This window comes from Scyliorhinus canicula, chromosome 4 (genome assembly GCF_902713615.1).
Source record: "Scyliorhinus canicula chromosome 4, sScyCan1.1, whole genome shotgun sequence".
In the NCBI taxonomy this organism is placed as follows: Eukaryota; Metazoa; Chordata; class Chondrichthyes; order Carcharhiniformes; family Scyliorhinidae; genus Scyliorhinus; species Scyliorhinus canicula.
Window position 1 is genome coordinate 178,683,387 of NC_052149.1, and position 23,798 is coordinate 178,707,184.

A 23,798-nucleotide genomic window follows, 5' to 3' on the forward strand; every position below is an offset into this window, starting at 1 on the left:
GTGAATAACAGGTGGAATGCACAATGGACCACTGGAATTTTTGCTATGGTATATTACTTGCATATTACTTATCTAATTTTGACAATGTTTTCCTGATAGAACATAGAACATAGAACGATACAGCGCAGTACAGGCCCTTCGGCCCTCGATGTTGCACCGACATGGAAAAAAAAACTAAAGGCCATCTAACCTACACTATGCCCTTATCATCCATATGCTTATCCAATAAATTTTTAAATGCCCTCAATGTTGGCGAGTTCACTACTGTTGCAGGTAGGGCATTCCACGGCCTCACCACTCTTTGCGTAAAAAACCCACCTCTGACCTCTGTCCTATATCTATTACCCCTCAATTTAAGGCTATGTCCCCTCGTGCTAGCCACCTCCATCCGCGGGAGAAGGCTCTCGCTGTCCACCCTATCTAACCCGCTGATCATTTTGTATGCCTCTATTAAGTCACCTCTTAACCTTCTTCTCTCTAACGAAAACAACCTCAAGTCCATCAGCCTTTCCTCATAAGATTTTCCCTCCATACCAGGCAACATCCTGGTAAATCTCCTCTGCACCCGTTCCAAAGCTTCCACGTCCTTCCTATAATGAGGCGACCAGAACTGTACGCAATACTCCAAATGCGGCCGTACCAGAGTTTGGTACAGCTGCATCATGACCTCATGGCTCCGGAACTCAATCCCTCTACCAATAAAGGCCAACACACCATAGGCCTTCTTCACAACCCTATCAACCTGGGTGGCAACTTTCAGGGATCTATGTACATGGACACCGAGATCCCTCTGCTCATCCACACTACCAAGAATTTTACCATTAGCAAATGTGTATGTGTATGTGAATTCCAGACTGCTGATGATTCACTTAATTGTTGTTTTAACAGAAGAAAAGAATTTAACGTTAATAGCACAACAGGTGAAATTATAGTTGAGAACAGCACAACACTGGACAGAGAGAAACGTCCTGTTTATTATGCGACCCTTCAGGCAACAGATGGTGGAAACCGCATAGGTACAACAGCGCTTGAAATTGTCCTGGAAGACATAAATGATTTCCATCCAGTGATAGCAAGAGACTCCTACACTGCATTCATCAAGGAAAACAAAGGCAATGAATTAAACATTAGAATTGAAGTAAGTCCAAATCCAACGCATTTTTATTTATGCTTTTGCTCCAATTTTACAAACTTTGTCTTCAAATTGAGTGAAGCCAGTTCTAGAGACAGGGTAATTTTGATTTTAGGGATGCAGCAAATATTATTAGGTCACATATTGCACATGGGAGGGGGTGGCATATTGTTACTGGATTAGTAATCTAGAGACCCAGGTTAATACTCTGGTGACCTGCATTCTACTGCCACTGCCACAGATGATGAAATTTGAATTCAGCAAAAATCTGGAATTAAAAGTCTAATGATGAATATGAAGCTGTTGTTGATTGTTGTAAAACCCCTCTGGTTCATTGACGCTCTTTAGGGAAGGAAATCTGTCATCCTTACCTGGTCTGGCCTATATGTGACTTCAGAACCACAGGTTGACTCTCAAACGGCCTTGCAAGCTACTCAGTTCATGGGCAATAAATGCTGGCTCAGCCAATGGTGCCCACATCCAATGAATAGAAAAAAGTGTTAGTTTGCTCTAATTTTGCCCCAAAAATGTGCTATTTCCCAACGTCAAAAAGAGCAACTCTATTACAACAGTGTAACGTTTATCTGTTTTCTCACGAGAGCCATGTCGAATGCGATTTGGAGACAAATTTGTGCTGAGAACATACATATTTCATTGACAGTATTCTTTTAGATTAAGAGACAGATTCAAGATGTCTTATCTGAGCAAAATCAAAATATATGTGTTCCACTAATTGCGGAAAACGTCACGAGGCATCTGCTTTTTAACTGATAAAGCAAATATTGTTTGCTGGCCAAACCTTGAAGGTTGACCAGGTATACCAATATTACTAATACTAATCAGGACACAAGATTTAGTGAAATATTATTAAGATGAGACAGAGAGAGAGAAAATCTTTAACAGCATGATAAAGAGGCACATTGTTCTATATTGTAGCTGGTAAAGGAAGTCTTGAAATAAGAATTAAGTTTAAGAAGAAAATCAGAAATCACCTCCTAATTTTGTTTTGAATGCTTTTTTTTGGTAAAGGCTTTTGACAATGATCAGGAAGGCACCAATAACAGTGAGATTCGCTACACTATAGCTGCAGGTGACTACCAACAAAATTTTACTATTGACCCGATCACGGGTGTTCTCCGTTCAGTTGGCCCTATAGATCGAGAGGATATGAAATCTTCTTTAGATGGAAAAATTATCCTAATTGTGAAAGCGTATGATTTGGGAATTCCTAAACTTTCAACAACTGTCAATGTCACTATCGATGTACAGGTAAGCTTTTAAACTTTGTGTCTTTTTCATATTTTGTTGTAATGTAGAAGTTTATATCTGCACTATTAAAGTACCCAGGAGGGTGGCACTGTGATGCAGTGGTTAGCACTGCTGCCTCACGGCGCTGAGGACCTGGGTTGGATCCCGGCCCTAGGTCACTCTCCGTGTGGGGTATGCCCATTCTCCCCGTATCTGTGTAGGTCTCACTCCCACAACCCAAAGATGTGCAGGGTAGTTTGATTGGCCATGCTAAATTGCCCCTTAATTGGAAAAATTTAAGTACCCAGGAGCACATGGATAAAGATACCTTCTTGTGGTTTCAATTTCAAAAGAATACACTTTTCTTCATTCTTTGCATTGACACCTAAAATAGGAATTTTGTGTTTTTTTCCAATTAACCCTGTAACATAATATGATGTAGTTGAGCATGGCTTGAGAGCTTATTACTTAGCTTGGTTATGGCTTAGTTTCTGAGGTTTGCTGAGAGAAATCATTTTTATTCACTGTGCACAAGAGGCAGAATTAATGGCAGACCAGTTGGTTGTGTTATGATCCCCATAGAGGCCGATAACTTTTAAAAACAGATTTAAACAAAATTCCCAGTGACAAACGTGACGAAGCCACTCATGATTTCAAGAATCACTGCAAAAAGGGACATGCTATCAGAGCTTTTTGTCGGGCAGTTATCAGGTCAGGTGCAAGAATGGCAAATTTCAAATGGAGCAACAATTTGGCTGTAGGATTATTAATCTACGCACAATCAGTTACTATTAAAATGTAATGACTGTTAGTCAGGCAACAGTTTCTCTAGAGTCTCTCCTCTGACTATGCTCAGATTAGAACTGAGTGGCATGGGACCAGCATTCATATTCATCTCTGACCTCAGGCATCGCCTATTTATAAAAAGAGGAAACAGGGGGCGGAATTCTTCGTTTCAGTGGCTAAGTGCCGGTGCCAATGCAGAATCCACGGGTGGTTCACGACAGGAAAATTGGCAAGAACCGCTCAACGATTCCGGTACCGGTGAGGGTCTATCACGGCGGCGCGTGAACCACCTGTGGATTGCACGGAGAATGATTGGGTCCCGGGCCGCACATGCGCAGGGCTGAAGGCCTGCACCGGTCGGGCAGAGCAACATGGCGCCGGCCGTGCTGAAATCCTAACCTGCCCACCCCAACGCCCACCACCTGGCCAACCCCCACCAGTCCCTCCAGCCCTAGCAGAAGCCCCATGCCAGCGGCCAGATCCCGGATGAGTGTGGTGGCACAGAACATAGTCCCCAGCTGACACTCTGGGTTCCAGACTGCTGGGATCACACGTGGCTCACGCCGTCGGGAACTTGGCCCGTCGAGGGTGGAGTATTGCGGATGGGCCAGCCGATGACAAGCAAACAGCCTTGCGATTGAAGTGTTGGCTGGTGTAGACTTGAGAGATGAACAGACACTTCCAACACTGATGAAGGTTCAACTCGATTTTATTAACTATTTCTAACTAACTAACACACGATGACTGTGGGTCTAATGATGCAACTTAAACTAGAGACCTAAGCCTTGTCCGAACCAGTTGATTCTCTCAGCACGTGTTGTGAGTCTGTGCTGGGCTGGATGAGCTCCTATTACACTGAGAGGCAGCACCCAGAATCAACGGGAACTGTGGTGCCCTCTGCCTTTATAGTGTGCGTATTCTAACTGGTGATTGGCTGCGGTGTTTGTACATGTTGATTGGTCCCTGTGTGTGTCCATCAGTGTGTGTCTGCACCATGATATACTGGTGTATATTATGACAGCAACTGCGCGCGGTTCATGTCCCGATGACACCGGTTTGGAGGGGGTGGAGCATCTCAAACTGGCATCAACCTGGCGCCTGCCCTGATTCCGCCATCGGAATCCATTCTCTGCCCGATTGCCGATCCTCATTTCCTCGTCGGGCTGTGGAGAATCTAGCCCAAAGTATTTCATTTTTATGGCTCTGCTGCTTTAATCAACTCTGGGTGGAAAGAATCTACTGCAGACTGTGCAGCACGTTTAATATTGTAGAATGCCCCAAGCTCTTGGTAAGAATGACCTGACTCATTGGGCACTGAACAGCAATTAGTAGGAGTTGGGTGAAGTGATTGAAAGTTATAATAAAAGAGGCAGGTTTTTGAAGACAAGCAGAGACATAGCAGGGTGAAGGCTGAAAGTATGAGATCCAGAATGCAGAGCTAGAAGTTCTGCTATTGATAGTAGTGGTGTAGAGGGATGCAGTAAGATGCAGGGGGTGAGGGGTAGGAAGAGATGTACAGGAGTTAGCAGAGTGGAGGATACAAGTTGGGATTGAGGGCTGGAAGAAGTCACAGAGTTAGGATGTTGAGCCTCACCTGAAGTGCACAAATTTCATTATTTTTCTATTTGATCTGCGTGTACCGCTATGTTGCCTCAGTAGATGACTCACCATAAGGCAGACCCATTTGAAACATGCCCACACTGCAAATTCACTAAGTGGAGGCATTTCAGCAGTGTAATTAATAACACCGCCAAACATGTAATTAATCTGTCTGATCATTTACTCTCCAAAAGTGGGACGTTCATCCTCATGTACCTCTTCAGTTTTATGTCCCACAACAGACTGGAAGAGGTGCTCATGGAGTTTGAACTCCTCTATTCTCAGTTGTCCTGCCACAAACCTGCATCTAGTGAAAATGCTGAGCCCTTAAAAGTGCACCGAGTGATCTAGCACATGGACATTGCGGGATACCCAATGACTTGTCCAATTTTCACAAGCAGCATGATGTGAGGCCTCAAGGCCAACCCAGACATACATATCTGCAAGCCTGACAAAGGGACTTGAACAGTCATTCTTAACAAACATGATAATATTGACAAAATGTACACTGTTCTTAATGATGAATCCAAATTCGTATTCTCTAGACCTGCCACAAACTTAAAAAAAAAAATTTAGTGTACCCAATTCATTTTTTTCCAATTAAGGGGCAATTTAGCGTGTTCAATCCACCTACCCTGCACATCTTTGGGTTGTGGGGGAAAATGTGCAAACTCCACACAGCAGTGACCCAGAGCCGGGATCGAACCTGGGACCTCGGCGCCGTGAGGCAGCAGGGCTAACCCACTGTGCCACCGTGCTGCCCTGACCTGCCACAAACTTGACCACACAATCTGCTTGGAAGCATGTTACAAAAATGTTTGTAGACTTGGATAAGTGTAATGAGCTGTCTTGTAATGTCTATCAAAGGGTTTGTCGACTTGGTTCACCATATCCACTTACGTATGGGCTCCCCAAGACACACAGAAGTGATATCCCACTACATCCTATGTTATCTATGACTGGTTCTGCATATCATGAATTGACCCTGGGTTGGATTATTCGGCCGCGCCCGCCACAAAATCGCCATGGACGGGACGGGGACCATGTAAAGGTCTGTTGACCTCGGGCGGGAATTTCCGGTTGCTGCGTGGGCGCAGCTGAAGAATCCCGCCCCATGTGGGTTATAAGTTACTACAACCTGTTCACCTTGCAAAGACTATATAAGACCTACATAATGATAGCAGGGCTGTGTCTATGTGCTCCTTTGACATTGTGAGCCTATTCACTAATGTGTAACTCAAGGAAGCTGTAGACATTTACACTGCATCGCTATATCCTGGTAATCTACATGTGCTGCCTTTTTTTGAATCTGTATTCATTGAAATTATGACTGAGCAATATACGCTGTTGAGTTCAGCTTTAATGACAGTGTGTACTCAAGTAGATGGCGTTGCCATGGCATCACCTCTCGGCCCAGCTCTCACTGACATTTTTGTTGGTTTCCATGAGAATCACTTATTCGATGAAATGACCCCTAATCTCATATCCCTTGCATACTTCTGATCCATAGATGATGGGCTGAGGGCAGCACGGTTGCCTAGTGGTTAGCACAGCTGCCTCACAGCGCTGAGGTCCCAGGTTCGATCCCTGCTCTCTGTCACTGTCCGTGTGGAGTTTGCACATTCACCCCGTGTCTGCGTGGGTTTCACCCCCACAACCCAAAAATGTGCAGAGTAGGTGGATTGGCCACGCTAAATTGCCCCTTAATTGGAAAAAATAATCGGGTAATCTAAATTTTAAAAAAAAATAGATGATGGGCTGGATTCTCCGTCCCTGAGGCTAGGTGCCGGCGCGAACGGAACATCCGTGGGGGTTTCATGACAGGAAAATCAGTGCAAACCCCTAACCGATTTCGGTACTGGTGAGGGACTAGCATCCGCACCATGAGAAAAGCCCATGAATCACGACGAAAATAGCCGGAGAATCAGTGTGTCGCAGGCCGCGCTTGCGCAAGGCTGACGACCTTCACCAGTCGCACCGTAAAACATGGTGCCGCCGTGCTTGGACCCTAACCCACCGACCACGACCCCACAGACTACCCCTGGCTACCCCTTACCAGTTCCACCAGCCCTTGGAGAAGGCCCCCTGGCCAGTGGCACGGATCCCGGACGAGTGTGGCGGCACTATCTGCAGCTGGCAAGCCGGGTTCCCGACCGCTGGGACCACACGTGGCCCGTGTCGTTGGGTGCTTGGCCCATCGGGGGCGGAGCATCGTGGGTGGGCTGGCCGATGAACTGCCAGCGGCGTTGCAATGGCGTAGAGCGCGCGTCCCGATGACGACGGTTTGGAGGGGGCGGAGCATGGTGGACCGGTGTCTCACCGGTGCCTGCCCCGGTTCCGCCGTTGTAATCCATTCTCCGCCTGATCGCCGGTCACGATTTTGGCATTAGGCTACGGAGAATCCAGCCCAGTATATTTGCTCTATTTGAATCTGCAGCTACTCGGGTCTTTTTAAGAGTATTTTTGTTCAAAATTATTAACATTTTAACAAAGTAAAACCAATACAAAACTCCAAACTTACCACCCCCCACCACCCCCAGCAGCCATACCCTGAAGCTGACAGTAACCAGCTCCTTGAAATGTACTATAAACAAATCCCCATCTCTTATTCACTTCACTTACTCCCCCTCAGAGCAAATTTCGCCTTTCCATTAAATCCCCCAGCCACATCAAGGAACAGGGTGGAGAAACTGACCTCCACCCCAACAGGACCCACCTGTGTGGGATCAATGAGGTGAAGGCTAAAACATCTGCCCCCACACCTGGCTTCAACTCCGACACCCTGGATGTGGCCCCCAGGGAACTGGGTTCTAAATCCACATGCAAGATCAGCAACATGGTGCCGAAGAACAACCTCCAAATTTTCTCCAACTTCGGGCAGAACCAGAACATGCGTAGGTGATTGGCTGGCCCCTCCCACACCGCGCACAAATATCCTCCACCCCCTCATACAGCCGGCTCATCCTCGACTTCGTCTGATGCGCCCTATGCACTACCTTTCGCTGCATCAACCCCTGCCTCGCCCATGAGGTAGAGGGATTCACCCTCTGCAACACCTCACACCACAGCCCCTCCTCCAATGCCAGTCCCCAACTCCTCCTCCCAGTTGGGCCTAAACCCCTCCAGAGATGCCATATCCTCCCCAAAATCCTCCCATAGATCGCTGAGATGATCCACCGCTCCCGCATCACTGACAACATTCCGTCCAACAACGAGAAGGGCGGTACCACCAGAAAAGTAGGAAAGACCTTGTTTTGCAAAATCCCGCACCTGCATTTACCTGAAAACCTCGGTCCGCGGGATCCCAAACTTCTCGCCCAGCTCCTTGAAACTCCCAAACTGCCCTTCTAAAACAAAGTCCTTATTTCGATCACCCCTCGCTCCTCCCCTCCCCAAAACCTAGCATCCATCCTTGCTGGCTCAAAACCATGGTTCACTCAGATCGGCATCAACTTCGGCCCTGCCCCCAACCTAAAGGGCTGCTGAAATTGCCTCCATATTTTCAGAGTGGCCACTACCCCCAGGCTCCCTGAGTTCTTTCCTGGGGCAAACTGGAATGTTGCCATTGCCAGCACCCGCAACACAGACCTCTTGCAAGAGCCTGCCTCCATCCTGACCCACAGAGCCTCCGTTTCTCTACGCCAGCACTGTACCTTCACAGCGTTTCCCCGCCAAATTATAGTATAACAGGTTTGCAAGGGTCAGGGTAGACCGACTGTCACACTCTCTGAAGTACCATCCTCCTAATCCTTGTCACCTTACCTGCCCGCATGAACGGTGAGATCTACCTAACCACCCCCATAAAAAGACTTTGGCAATAAGACCGGTAGGCATTGAAATAAAAATACAAACTGTTTCATAACATTCTTCTTAACCGCCTGCACCCAGCCTGCCAATGATAGGGGAAGGCTCTCCCACCTCAGTCAATCTGCTTTGTCCTACCCACCAGCCTCATAAAGTTCTACTTACGGAACCAAGCACAGTCCCGAGCCACCTGCACTCCCAGATACCTAGAGTGAGTGGTTGCCACTGAAATGGCAGCACCCCCCACCTCGACTCCCGCCTCCCGCCCCTGGAGAAGATACCACAAAACACTCACTTTTTCTGAATTTAACTTGTAGCCTGAAAAAGCCCCAAATCCCTTAAGTAGTCCCATTATATCCCCCACTGAAGAACCCAGTTTGGAGATATACAGCAGTAGATTATCTGCATCCAGGGACCCCTTTGCTCCGCCCTCACCCCCGTCACTATCTCCCTCCATTTATCCGAGCACATCCGCGCTATGGCCGAGGGCTCTAATGCCAGTGCAAACAGAAGGGTGGACATCAGGCACCTTGCCCCATTCATGCAACGGAAAGTACCCTGAATTCATCTCATTTATGCACACACAGGCCACCAGATCTTTATACAACAGTTTTGCCTAGGCCACAAACATAGGCCCAATCCCAAACCTCTCCAACACCATAAACAAATAGCTCCATTCCACACAATTAAACACCTTCTCTGCATTCAGCTCCACCACTACCTCCGACTCCCTCCCTTCTGCCAGAGAAAGCACCACATTCAACAGACGCCCCACATTTGACGACAACTGCCTTCCCTCAACGAACCTCGTCTGATCCTCCCCAATCACCTTCGGGAAGCACTTCTGCAAAATGAGCACGAGCACCTTCACCAAAATCTTGGCATCCACATTCAGCAGAGGTATTGACCTATACGACCCACACTCCACCAGGTCCTTGTCCTTTTTAAGCAGCAATGAGATGAATGCCTGTCCCATTGTCACCAGTAGTGCCTCGTTAGGCACCGGCTCCTCAATCATTATCACCAACAGCGGCACCAGCTTATCCAGAAACATTTTATAACTCTGCACCAGGAAACCATCCAGCTTTACCCGTTTTCCTCTTCCCTATCATCATCCGCACTTCCTCCACCCTCACTAGCTCCTCCAACTCTGCCCTCTCCTCCTCTCCTACTTTGGGTAACTCCAACCATCCCAAAAACTCCCTCATATCTGACTCATTCTCCGGAGGCTCTGACTTCTTATAGAACTCCTCAAATGCCTTGTTCACCTGCTCTGGTGCCATTGCCAACTCCCCTGTCCCATCCCGGAACCGAATAATCTCTCTCACCGCTGCCTGCCGTCGGACCTGGCCCGCCAACAAGTGGCTGGTCTTCTCCCCATACTTGTACATGGCCCCCCTCGTCCACCTTAACTGCCGAACCGCCTTTCCTGTGGACAGAAGGTCAAAGCACACCTGTAATCCCTTCCCCCTCACCAGAAGATCCGGTGTTGGATCCTCCACATATCTTCCGTCCACCTCCAAACTTTCCTCTACCTACTGTTGCCATTTCTCCCTTGCCTCTCTCTCCACCTGAATATTAAACAAAATGACCTCACCCCCTCACTACTGCTTTCAACACTTCCCACACCACACCACTGATGGAGAAACCTCCCCGTTCCTGTTAAATCCTGCATAATCCTCAATCATAATTCCCATTTGGTACAAAAATTTGGATCCGTCAACAACCCCACATCCATCCTCCACACAGGCCCCTTCTTTGAGACTACATCCACCCAATGTGGAGCATGGTCCGAGTTAACAATCGCAGAATATTATGCCTTCCTCACCCTGGCCAACAGTGGCTTTCCCATGACAAAGAAGTCAATTCTCAAATACACATTGTGTACTGATGAAAAGAATGAATACTCCCTAGCAAGGTGGCCCCTGCCTGACTCCCCTCCCCCAAATAGAGAAAACCAACACAAAGGCCCCCCACACCCAAACCTTCAGAACTCCCAACACAGTAATCCCTCAAACCCAAGAGAAATAAATCCCAACCAATCCCCACGCCATCCTTTCCCAAACACAACTTGAGAAGAGGTAAAAAAAAAACCAAGAAAAAAGAAAAAAAAAGAAGATAAAAAAAGAAAAAAGATTAAGACAATCAAAATCCAAATTAATTTCAGTCCCAGTCCTTTCAGCTTTCACGAACGCCTCCTACTCCTCCACCATCCCAAAGTAGAAGTCCTTAAAGTTATGTGTAACCATTAACTTTGCCGGTATGGTGAACTTATTGCTACTGCAATTCACCACTGTATTGTACTGTATTATATTGGTGTCCCTGTGGGCTCTGCCTGTGGCTCCGCCCCCTCAGGGGAGGTATATAAACCTGCAGCCTGTAGGCAGCACTCAGTACAGAGCAGTCACAGGCAGGCACAGATCTAGCTTAAAACCACTATTCACTTCTGCTAATCGTCTCGTGTGAATTGATGGTCGCATAAGCTGGGTAGACCAGCCCGAATCTCATGTTACTTTTGTACAACGCCGTCTTCACCCGACCAAAGGATTTCTTGCCAGCTCCATCATGAGATCCTGGTCTATACGCATACCATCTCCCTCCCACCTCATCACTCGGTTCAGCTTCACCCATCTGATAGCTATGGAAGCTATCATGTCTCTTGGTGACTCATTCACCTTTGCTTTCAGCCAGAGCGACCGGTGAGCTCAGTCCTGCCATAGACGGAAGGGTCCTCCTCCTTTTCCATCAACTTGCTGAACATGTCTGCAAAGTATTCCATCGGCCCTCCTGCCCCTCAGGCAGTCCTACGATCCTCAGATTCTGCCTTTGTGATCTGTTCTCCAGGTCCTCCACCTTGGCTCTCAGCCCTTTGTTACTCTCCATCACCCTCCGCAGCTTCTCACCCATCGAGGTGAACTGGTCGCTGTGCTGCGACAATGCCTCCTCCACTCCTTTCAACATCTCTCCTTGCTCCTGCACTGCCATCGATGTCTTTGCCAAAGCCTCCTTCATCAGGGCAAGAGTCTCATCCTCCCACTGGTCATAATATCCTTGCAATTCTTGTCAAAGTGCTTGGAAAACAGCCGCTCAAACTCCCCCGCCGTCACCTCGGCCAGCTTATTCACCATGATGGGTGTGACCCCACTCGGCAAGCCTGCTCTTGCCAACTTTCCTCCCGCGGAACTCCCCATCAAACTCACCGGTGGACATTTGCTCGCCCCCTTTTCCCCAGATTCGTTTTCTGGGTGAATCTGCAGCTACTTGAAAGAATTTCCTCACACACCTTAATGTGCTCCCCTTGTGCTCAAATTCACCTGTTAAATGGGGCAGTCTCACAAGCTCCCTTTCTTTTATATGCTCATTAAACAACTTGTTAATGCGTTCTGCACAAATGTCTCCTGCAACACTATCTTCACTGTTCAAAATACACATTGGGATTCCTAAAACCTGACCGCTATAGGATTGGCCTTACAGCAACCTCATAAATACAGCCCGTGGCATCTGCTCACCTTGCAAGCTTGATGCCAAAATTGGGCATATCAAAGCTATCCTGTGGAATAAGGCTGCTCCGATCAGATTGTTGCTTACTGTGTATCACGCATACACATGAATGAGCCTAAGGCAGTCACTTTCAGACCTGAAAGGTGCCCAGTCTACCTAAAATTATCCTGCAAGTATAAGTGTCTCAAACATTTGAGCAACTGGTGAAGCTAGCCATTTCACACATATGTGGTATTTTCCACTTACAGGATGCTGCCATCAAGTCAAAAAGACATTCCACCTAACATACAAATGAGTAACATGATACTTGAATTTCAATGCGGGTGTGATGCAAGGTACATGGGCCGTATGTCCCAATGACTGGCAGATTGTAGAAAACAGCATATTCCTTCAGCAGTTCACAATAGATAGAATATTGACCATATTCAACTAACCCATGTTTTCAAAACTCAGAACGTAATGGGCGCAATCTTCACAAAAGGGAACAAAGTCTCTGAGCGAGTGCATTTAGCCGCGTGTTTCCTGGCACTTGCAGTGCTGAGAAACACATGGCTATTCAACACGACCCGCATTGAATAAGGGGCCTGATTGGGTAAGCATGGCCGAGGTTGCACGTAGCCCCTTTCAATGGGGAGCTCCGCTTGCTGGAACGCTTCATTGTAGCGAGAGATCAGGACACCATTTTTAAATGGCATCCCCAATCCCTGACCTTCCCCCACCCTCCCCAGCCCAAATGCAACACGAGAGGGTCCCTGGTCCTATCCCCCTCATGCCCCCCAACAGCCACACCGAGCAACCCCAGCCCGATCGCACTTGCTTGTAAAAATACCAGCATGGCACCTTGGCAGTGCCCCTGCCAATGCCACCTGTGCACCTTGGCAGTGCCAGGCTGGCATCCAAGTGGCACTGTCAGTGTGTCAGGCTGGCACTGCTAGGGTACCCAGGAGACACCCATAGTGCCAGGGCACCACCCAATGTGGAGCATGGTCCGAGTTAACAATCGTTGTCACCCCCAGTGACAATCCATCTGGTCCTGTTTGTGGTGACTAATTTTTTTTCCAAAAAATATACTTTATTCATAAAATCTCTAATACACATTACAGAACATTTCAAATTGTCTTGACTGTACATTTCCATCAAAGTTACACATTCACTTGTCTTTCTTCCATTCAATTGGGATGACATTACACACATATCCTTCTTTATGTTACAGTTCTTTCTTAAATATTTACATTGACTTGTTTCTTTTATACATTGGAGTATTGAAGACCCGGACCGAGGGGTTTTACCCTGTTACCCACCCCTCGGTGTACATTTGCTGGTGAGACCTTACACAGTGGTCTTTTCCCATTGCGCCTTGGTGGCAGCTGCCCCAAGCTTGAGTGCGTCCCTCAGCACTTAGTCATGGATCTTGGAATGTGCCAGTCTGCAACACTTGGTCGAGGACAATTCTTTGCACTGGAAGATCAGCAAGTTTCGGGCAGACCAAAGAGCGTCTTTCACCGAGTTGATGACCTTCCAGCAGCAGTTGATGTTTGTCTTGGTGTGTGTCCCTGGAAACAGTCTGTAGAGCACAGAGTCCTGTGCCACAGAACTGCTCGGGATGAGCCTTGTTTGTGGTGACCAATACCAAACGGCACTTGCCCAAGGTCTCTGAGGCGATTGAATCCCAAAGCCTCAGGTACCTCGGGAATCTGCACATTAGAGTAAGGCTTACTGCCTCACTCTAATATGCAGATTTCCTAAAAAGTGATCCCGCCCATTGTAGATCCTGGGAGCGGGGTCTCCCAGCTTTCATCGGCTAGCTGCGCCACCGTGAGCTGCTCTTCCCTCGCAGCGTGGCCAGAGGATAATGCCAAATGTCTATCGTTAGGTGAAATTCATTGATTGGACAGCAGTTCTTGAACAATCCTGAGTGTGCTAAGAATTAGAGTAATAAAAAAATTAAGATTACCAGTCAGGCTCTCAGTGTGGCTTATTTATGCTTGGTAGAAGCTGTGTATATTCATAAGCAGGTGCCTTTCCTCTGCAGGCAAAAGGAACATGTAAGGGACAATAGTTCCTGATGTATTCTCCATTGCAAAGCCTCAAACAATCAGAATTTATTTGCAAACCAATCAGCACACTATTCCCATGCAATATAAATTGTTGCTCCCTTTCAAACTTGACATTCTTGCATCTGTCCTGATGAGTGCAGGAGAAAAAGCTTTGACAGCTTGTCATTTTTTTTAGCAATGCTACCAAGTGACATTTCAAGTTTTAAGACTTTTGCTGTAACAAACAAACTAAGATGAACATTGACTAAGAATCTCTGCTGGTTCCTTGTATTTAATCAGGCGACAAGCTTTCACTGGCATCCAGCCTAGTAGCTAGCAGAGAACAGCTTTTCCCTTGCTGCTTGTAATGGCTGGTTGTATTTGTGCCTCCCCCTGGCTCTTTGTCCAGGATTTCTTCATTCAGACTGCCTGACTGTCTGGAAATCTGGACAAAGCAAGAACAGCTGTCCCAGAGTCTGTTAAGTATACCCATAGCAAAGCCAGATGCTCTGTTCTTTGTTTTCAGGCATTAAACCTAGCACGCTGATTTCAAGTACATCTAACCTGGGCCCTCTATCTCCATGGTAACTAGGTCACAACGACTCATTGCCAGCAGAACTAGCAGCAGACCACATGCACTTGTTCATTATGTCACGAACCTTGAATTAAAAAGATATTCCAATATATAATTGTCTTTTAAGATCTCGCATTTGTAAAGGTTGACAATAAGTGACTATCCCTTCGATTTGTTTTGTGTGTGAAATGATAAAAGTGGGTCTTTGCTAAAAGTGAACTGGGGCAAGAATTAAAATAATGATCGACTGGGAGAGATCACAGGGGAATTTTTGATTTCCCAAAATAGATGAGTTTAGGTTGAGTGGGATGTAAAAATATAAAAAAATCTGAATACCTACCCCATCCCCCTCCAACCCGCCAACATCCAGTTCTAACAGAGGTGGGACACGGTGGATGGAGGTTGTGCTGGTTTTGGAGAGGTCACCCAACCATCCCACAAGAGCTGGGTTGCTCGCTCATTTAAGTGTTATAAGGAGGCTGCATGTCTCAGATATGACTGCCATTTTAAATTCAACCGATCAGGTTTCCTGGGCCTTCATCGTCATGATCTGATACCGCACAGATCTTCCGGTCTCTTCCTAGCCCTTCTAATCTGTCCTCTGGCCTCTGATCGTCCTTCTGCTCCAGACCCTGATCTTCCTCTGACCCCCAGCCTCCAATTTCCTCTCTGTTCTGAACCCCAATCTTCCTCCGATCCCAGCTTCCCATTACACTTCTGGCCTCTAATCTATTTCCCACCTCCCTCCTGCCATTCCAACCCCCCCCCCCCCCCTCTGTCTTTAGTCCCCAGCTGCAGCATGCGCTGAGAGCCTATACCCACCCCACAGCCAACCGATCTTTCAACTTGGCTGGCTGCCACGAGGAAACAGATGAAAGATGATAATCAGGTCCTGTCATTTAAATTTAGCAGGATCTGAGAAAAACCCGTTCTCCCGGATTTCCCTCTGTAAAATTGCACCACTCCTCTTCTCAGCCTAGGGGACGCGATCAGAACAATACAATTAATTGTATGTACTTACTGGTCTGTGAACAAATATTTTGCAGCATTGAAATCTAATTTTACAAACAAGAAACTTATGTCATCAGATAGAGAGACAAGAACAGAAAATGGGAAAATAGTTCACGTCCTAATTTTGCAGTCGGAAGTCAAATACACTGGGAATTATGGAATAATTGAGCAGGTCTGGCAGCTCCTGGGGGGAGAGAAACAGAGAAAGACTGGGAATCATAGCTCTTTGGTAACATTTCTAACAGAATTTTTTTTTAAATTGGTAACACATAATGAATTTAAAAGTAGTAAGGAACATAATTTGGGTCCAGCACGTATTTACAAAATACAAGCTATAACTGAACAATTATTGGTATTATTTTTAAATTTAATACATTGTTTTATCTGAGTCATGGAAATGTATTGGATCTCTCAGTTTTAAACAGACAATTTATGACATGACCCCAAATTCGACCCAGCCCAACCTCCAGTTAAAATTGGAACTTGCGCTTAAACTTAGCCATCAAAATATAGCATTAAGGACTTCCGGTGGCGGCGATGTTCGAGTGAGCCGCACATTCGGCGGGCTCTCACTCCGGCGGGGCTTTGGAGCTGATTCCCCGCGATAGCGGGACCACGGGGGGGGGGGGGGGGGGGGGGGGGGGAAAGGCTGCCACGAAAGAGCAGGAGAGCGGGCTGACATCGATGGAACCGTGGGAGGCCAGCAGGTAGGGGAAGAGAGAGAGAGAGAGAGAGACGGAGGCAAGGAGCTGAGGAAACTGACCTGAAACGTAAGATGGCGGACCCACGGACCTTCCTTCCTCCAGGAGAAGAAAATAAGTTTTGGAGTCTCTGAAGCAGGACAACTTGGACCCACTTCAGAGGCCCAGAAGGTAAAATTTAAGGAGCTGGGCGAAGGAAAGCGGCAGCGAAGGTGCTGAGGAGTGTGCTGCGGCACATGGAACAGCGAGAGTCCAGAAGGCAGAAGAAGAAGGAGAAAAAGGGACAGAGACAAGGACCTGAAGAAACTTACCTGGGACCTAAGATGGCGGACACACGGACCCCGGACTTAGCAATCCAGCAGGCGCTGGATAACATGCTCCAGGTAATGAAGTCCAGTTTTGAAGCGCTGAAGCGGGACAGCTTGGACCCAATCCAGAAAGCGGTGGATCAGCTGAACCAGAGGCTGGATGCGCAGGATGTTAAAGTTAAGGAGCTGGGAGAGGCGGTGGAGGAGCAGGCGGATGCGCAGACGGTTGCAGCGCTAGAGGTTGACGGCCTGAAAGAGCGGCAGAGAAGACTACTGGACAGAGTGGAGGAGCTGGAGAATAGAGTCCGCAGGAACAATCTGAGGATGGTCGGCCTCCCGGAGGGGGCTGAGGGAGCTGATGCTGCAGCGTTTGTAGCAGACCTGCTGAAGCAGCTGATTGGGGCCGAAGCCTTTCCGCGACCGCCGGAGCTGGAGGGAGCACACAGAGTGCAGGCAAGGCAGGGGCGGCCGGGCGGACCCCCTCGCCCGATGGTGATTAGGTTCCACAGGTTCGTGGACAAGGAGCGGGTGCTGCAGTGGGCAAAAAGCGCCAGGAGCAGCACGTGGAACAACAGTGTTCTCCGCATTTATCAGGACCTAAGCCAGGAGGTGGCTCGGCGGCGAGCAGCCTTTAAGAATGTCAAGGAGGTGCTTTCAAGAAGCACGTGAAGTTTGGTCTGCTGTTCCCAGCTCACCTATGGGTCACGCACTAGGGTCAACATCACTACTTCTCCGAGCTCGAAGAAGCAATGGAGTTTGTGAGGGACCTGGGGCTGGTCCCGAAAGGAGGCGCCAAGGACGCGAATTAGGGCCCGAGGATTACTGTGGGAAGGAACGCCGAATGTGCCTGGACTGCTGCTCAACGGTTTCCTGGGCCAAAGGGGCCAAGCGGAACATTTGGGACTCTTTCCTTTGTTCATGGACATTGGTTTGGGGGGTTAACCCCCCCCTTTTCCGTTTTTTTTGGGTTTTTTTGTGGTCACTTTTGTTTCTTATGGGGGGGTTTATTTTTTGTTTTTTTAGGGTTTATTTTTGTGCTTTTCCTCTTTTTTCTGTTTTTTTTTCTGTTTGGGCTGATTTGTACTTTTTGTGCAGCTCGCGGAAGACACTGGAGCCGGCTTGCCCTAGTGGGTGGGAGAGGGGGATGGGGCGCCGGGAAGTGGGGAGGAGGACGGGGAAACAATGGGAATCAGACAGGAAGGCGCCGGGGTGTTGAGTCACCGGGCTAGCAGATTGGCTAGTCAAGGGAGTCAGGTGGTGGGGGGGGAAGTCACAGCCAGTAGATGGCAGGGGTGGGGGTATCGGGGGATGGGGTTGGGGGGGGGGAGTTGTTCTGCTGACGGGGGAGGGACTTGAAATAGGCACGGGAAAGGAGGTCGAAGGTGGAGGCAGCCAAAGGGCGGGCCACGAATGGCGCAACGCACGGGCCAGGGGCCGGCCCGAGAAAGACTATGGCTGACCGGCGGTGTGGGGGGGGTGGGATGTGCCCCCCGACCAGGCTGATCACCTGGAACGTCAAGGGACTGAATGGGCCGGTTAAGAGGGCGCGGGTGTTTGCGCACTTGCGGGCCCTGAGGGCGGACGTAATTATGTTGCAGGAGACACATCTGAAAGTGTCTGACCAGACCAGGCTAAGGAAGGGCTGGATTAGCCAGGTCTTCCACTCGGACTTGGACTAGAAGTCCAGAGGGGTGGCAATCATGATCAACAAGCGCGTGCAATTTGAGGCAGAGGGCATATCCGCAGACAGGGGGGGCAGATACCTGATGGTACGGGGCAGACTGGAGGGGAGAAGAGTGGTGCTGGTGAATATATATGCCCCGAACTGGGATGACGTGGACTTCATTAAAAGAGTGCTGGGGAAGATCCCGGACCTGGATTCTCGCAGGCTAATAATGGGAGGGGACTTTAACATGGTCCTTGACCCGACTTTGGATCGGTCGTGTCCCAGAACGGGTAGACTCTCAGCAATGGCAAGGGAGCTGAAAGGGTTTAAGGAGCAAATGGGGGCAGTGGACCCCTGGAGAGATAGACAGCCAACAGGAAGGGGCTACTCGTTTTACTCGCACGGCCATAAAGTATATTCTAGGATAGATTTCTTTGTACTTGGCAGGGACTGTATGGGGGAGGTAAAGAACACGGAATATTCAGCAATTACCATTTCAGACCATGCCCCGCATTGGGTGGACCTGCAGTTCGGGGGAACGAGCTACCAACGCCCGCAATGGAGGCTAGATGTGGGACTGCTGTCGGAGGAGGGGATCTGCGAGAGGCTTCGGAGATGTATGCAAAATTACCTGCAGGTGAATGACACGGGGGAGGTCTCAGCGGCGACCCTGTGGGAGGCACTAAAGGCAGTAGTGCAGGGGGAGCTGATTTCAATTGGGGCCACAGAGCCAAGGCAGACCGGGCAGAGATGGATAGATTGGTCAGGGAAATGGGTCGGATAGATGAAGAGCACGCGGAGTCCTCGGGGGAGGTTTTACTCAGGGAGAGGCAGAGACTACAGGCGGAACTGGGGGCACTATCCACGAGCAGGGCCGTGGAACAGCTTAGGAAGGCGAGGGGAGTGGTGTACGAGCATGGGGAAAAGGCTAGCAGACTGTTAGCGCAGCAACTCAGGAGGAGGGAGGCGGCCAGGGAAATAGGTAGAGTGAGGGACGAAGGGGGGGCACAAAGTGGAGGACCCGGCAGAATTGAATAAGGTATTCCGGGACTTCTATCGTAAGCTGTATACTTAGGAGCCGCCGGAAGAACCGGAGGGGATGAATAGGTTTCTGGATGGGTTAACATTCCCAACAGTAGGTAGGAGGCGAGTGGAAGAGCTGGGGGCCCCGATTAGAGTAGAGGAGGTATTGGGGGGCCTTAAGGCCATGCAGTCGGGGAAGACCCAGGGGCCGGATGGATACCCAGTAGAGTTTTATAGGAAGTTCTGTGAACTGGTGGGCCCGGTCTTGGCGAGGGTTTTCAATGAGGCAAGGGACAGAGGGACCCTGCCGCCGACAATGTCACAAGCCACCATATCACTGATATTGAAGCGGAGTAAAGACCCGGAGGCGTGCGGGTCCTACAGGCCAATCTCCCTGATTAATGTAGACGCCAAGCTCCTGGCAAAGGTACTGGCGGGTAGAATGGAGGACTGTGTACCGGAGGTGATTGGGGAGGACCAAACTGGGTTCGTGAAAGGTAGGCAGCTGGCGGCCAACCTGAGAAGATTACTTAATGTGATAATGATGCCCCCGGCGGACAGGGAGGTGGAGGTAGTGGTGGCGATGGACGCCGAGAAGGCCTTTGACTGGGTGGAGTGGGACTATCTATGGGAGGTGCTCGGACGGTTTGGGTTCGGGGAGGGATTGGGGGATTGGATCAAATTATTATATCAGGCCCCGAGGGCCAGCGTCAGGACCAACAGAGAAGTGTCGGAGTACTTTAGGTTGTACCGAGGGACCAGACAGGCTGCCCGCTCTCCCCGCTGCTGTTTGCGCTGGCCATAGAGCCGCTGGCGATTGCGCTGAGAGCCGCTGAGGTGAGCCAGTGGAGGAGGCATGTGGGGGAGATGGGGGCGTCTGTCTGGGCGCCAATCTGCGACAACCATCGGTTTGTCCCCGGGAGTATGGATGGGGGGTTCCGAGTATGGCGGCGAGCGGGGGCGGGAAGGGTGGGTGATATGTTCCTGGAAGCGAGCTTTGCGAGTTTGAGGAGCTTGGAGGAGAAATTTGGGTTGGTAAGGGGAAATGATTTTAGATACCTACAGTTGCGGGACTTTGTTCGTAGACAGGTCCCATCTTTCCCATGCCTCCCGCCAATGGGGATCCTCGACAGAATAGTCTCTAGGAGGGAAGAAGGGGAGGGTAGAGTCTTGGGTATATATAAGGTGCTCATGAGGGAGGAAGGGTCCCAGACAGAGGAACTGAAACTTAAATGGGAGGAGGCGCTAGGCGGGGAAATGGAGGATGGGCTGTGGGCAGAGGCCCTGAGTAGGGTAAATTCGACCGCGACATGTGCTAGGCTCGGGCTGATTCAATTTAAGGTCGTTCACCGGGCCCATATGACGGTGGCTCGGATGAGCAAATTCTTCGGGATAGAGGACAAATGCGCTAGGTGCGCGGGAGAACCAGCGAACCATGTTCACATGTTTTGGGCATGCCCTAAGCTGAGGGGGTACTGGGAGGGATTTGCGGGGGTCATGTCCCGGGTGCTAACAACAAGGGCGGTGATGAGTCCAGGGATGGCAATTTTTGGGGTTTCGGAAGACCCGGGGGTCCAGGGGGAGAAAGAGGCCGATGTTTTGGCCTTTGCTTCCCTGATAGCCCGGCGACGAATATTATTGGCGTGGAGGGATTCAAAGCCCCCGAAGACTGTGTGGTGGCTAGCCTTGAGGGGATCTGTGCAGGGGTTCGCCCGGAGATGGCAACCATTTATTGACTTCTTTGCGGGAGAGTGAGCGTCAGCAGGGGGTGGGGGTGGGGGTGGGGGGGGGGGGGGGGGGGGGGGGTGTGGGGGGGGGGGGGGGGTAGAGTAGAGTAGGAGGGAAAATATGGCGGGTAGTACCGGCGGGAGAGGAGCGGGCTTGTGCAATATGTTACGATGGAAGTATTGAAAGTACGTGGATGTTTGCACATTTTTGCCTTTTGTGCTTTCTTTCTGATGATGTCTGTAACTGTTTATAAAGCCAAAAACTACCTCAATAAAATTGTTTATTTTAAAAAAAATATAGCATTAAGTTAACTTGAGGCCTATGACTCAAATGCGAACATTGGTTGAAGTGAAACATGTGGATTACTGGTGGGATAATGAAAATTGGATAATGAGCTGGTAAAATAACAGGAAAGATAACGTACCGATTAATGGCAAGTGGACAGTGATGACCGAGGATATAACAGAGCTCAATCATGGGACTTGTAAATATGATAGTATTTTTAAATAATCTAACTAATGATACCAAGATGTGTGTTCAATCAAGATGTTTAAAGGAAACTAGTATGAGTCAGAAATCAACATAGGTATCAATTAGTTAGATGAATTAAGATGGTGTTTAGTGAAATTACTACATTTTCCAGTAAGAAAATCAGTATACCCTTAATATTAGATACATAGGGTAGGATTTTCTGGCCCCTCATACTGATGGGATCTTCCAGTTACTCCAATGTCTGTATCCCCGTGGGGGGGTTCCCCGGTAGCAGGGCGGGCGAGCCATGCAAAAGCCCATAGATGATGGCGGGACTGGAAGACCCTGCTGACAGCCAATGGTTCACCCCTTCCACTACAGGAAACCTGCCATGGGTGGCCTGGAAAATCCTGGCCTTAGAATCAGGGAAAGTTATAGAACATGGCTGTTCTAGCTCCTTAAAAGAACTGGCTAATAGCTCCCTCGCTTATTGTCCATTCCCTTGCAAATTAGTAATTGTAAAGTACATGTCCAGTTGCCTTGAATTTTGTTGTGGCACTCCTTCAGACAGTCTGTTCTTGAACTTAACAGTCCTCTGTGTGCAAAAAACGTATTCTTTATTTTCCCTCAAGTTCTTTGGCCAATTATTTTAAATTTATGACGTTTTGTTACCAACCTACTCATTGTGGATAGCACAATCGCTTCACAGCTCCAGGGTCCCAGGTTCGATTCCGGCTTGGGTCACTGTCTGTGCGGAGTTTGCACATCCTCCCCGTGTGTGCGTGGGTTTCCTCCGGGTGCTCCGGTTTCCTCCCACAGTCCAAAGATGTGCTGGTTAGGTGGATCGGACATGATAAATTGCCCTTAGTGTCCAAAATTGCCCTTAGTGCTGGGTGGGATTACTGGGTTATGGGGATAGGGTGGAGGTGTTAACCTTGGGTAGGGTGCTCTTTCCAGGAACCGGTGCAGACTCGATGGGCCGAATGGCCTCCTTCTGCACTGTAAATTCTATGATGTATGATCACTGGAAATAGTTTCTCCATCAAAACCTATCATGATTTGAATACTTTGATTAAATTTCTCCTTGGCTGCAATCTGCCGGCCGCGTCGTGCCTGACTCAGGACGCAACGAGGGCCTTAAATCTAATGAGAGGCCTCTTGCGAGGTTTAATGGCCTTTTTACGAGACATCAAATGGGCGGGATCTAGATTTGCATATTCAGGTATGCAGTCAGTCTCACTTGAATATGTTCATGCCACAGTTACCGAAGGCGCGAGATCTAAAGCCTGTGCCTCAGAGACTTCAGGGCAGCATGGTAGCGCAGTGGTTAGCACTGTTGCTTCACAGCTCCAAGGTCCCAGGTTTGGTTCGCAGCTTGGGTCACTGTCTGTGTGGTGTCTGCATGCTTTCCCTGTGTCCGCGTGGGTTTCCTCCTGGTGCTCCGGTTTCCTCCCACAATCCAAAGATGTGCGGGCTAGGTGGATTGGCCACACTAAATTGCCTTTATTGTCCGAAAAGGTTAGGTGGGGTTACGGGGATAGGGTGGAGGTATGGGCTCGGGTGGTGTGCTCATTCTAAGGCCTGTGCAGACTCGATGGGCCAAATGGCCTCCATCTGCACTGTATGTTTTATGGACCCCGAGCGAGCACCATTTAGCACTGGTGTCCACCAACATGGACCAGGCGTACCAGTAAATGGGGGGTTTCCCAGGTGATCGGGACCCCTGGGTGGTCGGGCTCTGGGCAGGGTTGGGGGGGGAGGTGCGTGCAGGTGCGTAGGGGGCCCTGTCTCCATGGGGAGGATCCTTTTTTAATTATTGGATCACGATCTCTTGAAAGCGGACGTTGCTGGCGGGACGAGTTCATTCAGAGCCTACCCCGCCAATGTGACATCGTGGGCCTGTCCTCCAGGATATATTTCAACTAAGTGTCAAAATATCTGGCGGGAAAAGCTGGCAGTGAAGCTGGCAGGCTACACTTCATTCTTCCTGCATGACTTGACACTTAGTCTAAAATTCCGCCCTATGTTAAACTTGATCAGATTATGATTGCTATTAGATAGAATTTAATGCATCATTAGGGTGGTAACTAAATCTGGCTCAGTTAACTCCAGGATACATTGTTGCAGAAAACTATTTCTGATATATGTCAGTCCTTTTACCGCAATCTCTATGAAAGTTAAAATCTCCCATTAAACCACTTTGCCTTTCC

General features: G+C 48.9%; 1 protein-coding gene across 2 annotated transcripts in view; it reads left to right on the forward strand.

The window, feature by feature from the left end:
• The window catches only part of cdhr2 (cadherin related family member 2), a 397,792-nt gene that overhangs the window by 289,865 nt on the left and 84,129 nt on the right, over positions 1-23,798 (forward strand). For both annotated transcript variants that reach the window (XM_038795617.1, XM_038795618.1), the window contains 2 exons: positions 889-1,138; positions 2,162-2,401. In XM_038795617.1, coding sequence (XP_038651545.1) covers positions 889-1,138; positions 2,162-2,401 — 490 coding nt within the window. The remainder of the gene's footprint in view (positions 1-888; positions 1,139-2,161; positions 2,402-23,798) is intronic.